This window comes from Microtus ochrogaster (genome assembly GCF_000317375.1).
Source record: "Microtus ochrogaster isolate Prairie Vole_2 chromosome 14 unlocalized genomic scaffold, MicOch1.0 chr14_random_1, whole genome shotgun sequence".
NCBI classification, from domain to species: domain Eukaryota; kingdom Metazoa; phylum Chordata; class Mammalia; order Rodentia; family Cricetidae; genus Microtus; species Microtus ochrogaster.
Genome location: NW_004949096.1, coordinates 27,726,572 through 27,730,552, shown reverse-complemented (window position 1 = coordinate 27,730,552; position 3,981 = coordinate 27,726,572). Strand labels below are relative to the sequence as shown.

At 52.1% G+C, this 3,981-nt stretch overlaps 1 protein-coding gene across 2 annotated transcripts in view; it reads left to right on the top strand.

Annotated features, from left to right (window-relative positions):
* The window catches only part of Dnajc17 (DnaJ heat shock protein family (Hsp40) member C17), a 34,468-nt gene that overhangs the window by 19,438 nt on the left and 11,049 nt on the right, over positions 1 to 3,981 (top strand). For both annotated transcript variants that reach the window (XM_026787738.1, XM_005364263.3), the window contains exons 2-5: positions 1,612 to 1,681; positions 1,936 to 1,994; positions 2,243 to 2,330; positions 3,728 to 3,813. In XM_026787738.1, coding sequence (XP_026643539.1) covers positions 1,612 to 1,681; positions 1,936 to 1,994; positions 2,243 to 2,330; positions 3,728 to 3,813 — 303 coding nt within the window. The remainder of the gene's footprint in view (positions 1 to 1,611; positions 1,682 to 1,935; positions 1,995 to 2,242; positions 2,331 to 3,727; positions 3,814 to 3,981) is intronic.

Genomic DNA, 3,981 nt, shown 5'->3' with positions numbered 1-3,981 from the left:
GGGCTTTCTTGGAGGTGGAATCTGGACGGGCAACTCCCAGGGGAGGGGACTTGGAACGTCTCACCAAACATTGCAGAGTCCTTGTATAAATGGATGCCTGGAGGCTGGGGTGATGCTTCCAACCAAACATTTCTGACTCCTTGGATAAAGGGGGTGCCACAGGGAGCTGAGGTGACGCTTTCAACCAAACACAGTGAAGTGTTTATCTAGTTATTCTTTATCAGTAAAAACCCAGGATATCTGGGTAAGAACCTGAATGATCAGAGCAGAAAAGCAACCACTGACCTCCTATCTCTCTCATTCCTCCATCCAGAAGGGCTGAGACCTTCTCTAAGCACGGCCCTATTTCTCTGTCTCTCTATCTGGCCTAAGTCCTCCAAAACCTCTATGGTTAATTTTGTCAGTAGCTAGCTCCGCCGTCTGACTCAAAGCAAATTTTTATTGACAGTCTCAGCAACATCAGAAAGCGATCAAAAGATCACACAACACTCCAGGCCCTGATTTATCATTTTTGCTAATATAAGAAATGCTAGAGCCGGGCGGTGGTGGCGCACGCCTTTAATCCCAGCACTCGGGAGGCAGAGGCAGGCGGATCTCTGTGAGTTCGAGACCAGCCTGGTCTAGAGAGCTAGTTCCAGGACAGGCTCCAAAACCACAGAGAAACCCTGTCTCGAAAAACCAAAAAAAAAAAAAAAAAAAAAAAAAAAAAAAAAAAAAAGAAATGCTAGAGTTTAGCCTGGTGGTAGACGTACGTAATCGCAGCACTTGGGAGGCTGGGGCAGGAATAGGTAAGTTTAGGTAAGCCTGGACTATAATAGTAAACTCAGTCACATCAAGACATTGTTGGAAAAAAAAGATCCCGTCGCATTTTGTGCATGCCTGCGATCCTTGCTCCATCTATCTGTTCCTACATCCGTCCGTCCGTCCATTTTAAGATATAAGGCTAAGGCACTCACTCAGTGGGTATAGGCGCCTCCCTGACCACCTGGGCGCCATCCTGGAACTCACGTGATGGAGGGAAAGAACCAGCTCCGCGTGCTGTCCTCTGACTTCCACACACACTATGTTATGAAAGCACACAGGGCCGGGCGGTGGTGGCGCACGCCTTTAATCCCAGCACTTGGGAGGCAGAGGCAGGCGGATCTCTGAGTTCGAGACCAGCCAGGTCTACAAGAGCTAGTTCCAGGACAGGCTCCAAAACCACAGAGAAACCCTGTCTCGGAAAAAAAAAAAAAAAAAGAAAAAAAGAAAAGAAAGCACACAGGGACACAAGATAAGTTAAAATAAATAAATAACAAAGCTTGGGAGCTAAAGTTTCCTTCAGAAAGGTTGCCACAGCCGCCATACCCACCAAGAGTGTACCAGTAGCTGTTAGCAGGCAGCTGTCCCGAGACCAGGACCGACTGATGAGATTGGGCGCTCTGCGGAATCAGGCCCTACCCTTCTGTTTTGTGTCAGTGCAGCTCCCTTCACGGCCTTCCCCTTCTTTGTTCCGGGTGTCATGATGGCTGTGCAAAGGGAGCTGTAGGTTCTGTGGTGCATGGGATTGACTGATCCCCACACGTCTTGGGAAGGCATCCGCTGTGTGACTGTGTTTTCTGACTCCTCTAGGTGAAGAAGGCATATAGGCAAAAAGCGCTCTCCTGCCACCCAGACAAAAATCCAGATAACCCCAGAGCAGGTGAGGCCCTAGAGCACCCTGGGTGTGTGTGGGGGTGGGGGGCTGCTCTGGGTGTCTGTGCTTTGGGTGTAGACACACACGGCGTGCCTTGAGCAGTGGTCCCAGTTCACTCCATGTGATGGGGTGTCCAGCTGATTGTGGATACACTTCCTGCTCACTGTTGGCTGGTCTTGCTGACCTGGGCTTTTTAAGGATTCCATTGTCACTACCCAGCTCCATTTTGTTCTCTCCTCTTGCTTTTTTGTTGTGTGTAGCTGAACTCTTCCACCAGCTTTCCCAGGCCTTGGAGGTACTGACCGATGCTGCAGCCAGGGTAAGTGGTACCTCCTTCACTGAACTGTGCTCAGTGATTAGAGACCGCTGCAGTCTAGGTGTCCCCAGTCCCGTGCAGCTCAGAAGCTCAGCAGGGGCGGGCTTAAGTAGCACCAGGTTGTGAGAGCCCTCGCCCCTCTGCTGTGGTACAGTACTTGCTGCTAACTATGGGTTGAGTCCTGGGCCGGGAAGATGCCCGGAGCTTTCCTTTCTTGCTGACTGACTCTGCTGTGCTATTCCATTTTCCAGGCCGCGTATGACAAAGTGAGGAGAGCCAAGAAGCAGGCAGCAGAGAGGACCCAGCGACTTGATGAGAAAAGGAAGAAAGTGAAGCTAGGTGGGTGACCTTGTCAGGCTGGCTGGCCTCCGGCTTCCCTTGGCCCTTGTCATTAGTGTCCCCCACCTTTCTTCTTGGAGCCTTTGCCCAGGTTTGCTAAAGGCACTCTCAGGAATGACACCAGTTACGAGTTAGAGTTAGGGCTGGAGACGTAGCTCAGTGGTTAGGCACTTATTGCTCAGGCAGAGGACCTGGGTTCACTTCTTAGCTCACAACCATCTGTAACTCCAGTTCCAGGAATCTAATACTCCTCTGACTTCTGCAGGTACCAGTGCAGGCAGACAAAACATACACAGAAAAGTAACAATAAATTCTTCTTCTTTATTTTTAGCTCAGAGGTGATGTTAGAAATAAATATTTTTTAGAATTCAGAACTTGCCTGAGTGGGAACTCACGCTGAGTTTGGTGGGTGAGTCAGTGTTCTCACCTCCGGTCCACGCTGGCTCTTTCCCACTCATTCCAGCCACGACCTGCTAAGCCTCCGCTCTGGGAAGCGTCCCCAGAGCTCAAGAGAGCCAATCACAGCTCAGTTTCTAGGGTTTGTTTTATATCTATTCATTTAGTGTGGGTGTGCACACACCCACTGCGGAGCACTTATGGGTCAGAAGACAACTTGCAGGAGCCAGTTCTCCCCTTCCATGGGGCTCGGGAGTTGAAATCTTCACACTCGTCATCTCACCAGCCCCAGTTCAATCACTTTTAATGAATTTACCAAACAAATAAATGGGCTAGGGCCTAGCTTAGTGGTATAACACTTCCTTAGCGTGGACAAGGGCAAACCTGGGATGGGAGGCAGAGGGCTGCATGTTCCAGGTAATAAAGTGTAGGCAGAGAGGAAAGCGGTGAGTCCTGGGCCTGAGAGGAGGGTTTGTCACACAGCTGGCTGGCACAGGGCTTGGGGTGTGGGAGTATACCAGCACCGGACTGCCTGAGGAGAGGCGCTGGAGCTGGGGCCACGGTGACGTTTGGCACAGGAGAGTGAGGAAGGGAGACAGTGAGAACTGGAGATCAGCGATGGGAAATAAATCACAGCTGAGGCACAACCCCGGTCAGGCTCTGGTGCCAAACCACAGTGATACAGGCTGGCAGCTCCTCCCACGGCACCTTTGACATCAGGCCCCGGGCTGCTGACACAGCAACACCTGTGCTCTGCCTGCTTTGTGGAGAGAACCTGCTTGGTCGGTGTGAGCTGTTTTCCTCTTCCAGAGCCATATCTCTTCTGCGTATGCCCCTTTGCAGTGTAAAGTAACTGGGGTGTGTGGGCACAAGAGATAGGCGGGGTTGCCGTATGATGCGCATCCTGTTTGAGGTGGGGGGGAAGCAGCCAGAGTTGGGGTGGACGCAGGCCATTGTAGACATGCAGACTAGAAATTGAACCGTTCAACCCTTGTGCCTAGACTTGGAGGCCCGGGAGCGGCAGGCCCAGGCCCAGGGGAGTGAGGAAGAGGAGGAGAGCCGGAGTACCACAGCGCTAGAACAGGAGGTGAGCGCCAGACCCATTGGCCTGGGGTCACTGCGGCTGGAGTGGGAGGGGCCTGAGTGGCTGTTGTGTGGGCGAGCTCACTCTTGTCTCCTGTGGGAGCTTGGTGCTCTGTCCCGCCCACAGGTTGTCTCCTGTGGGAGCTTGGTGCTCTGTCCCGCCCACAGGTTG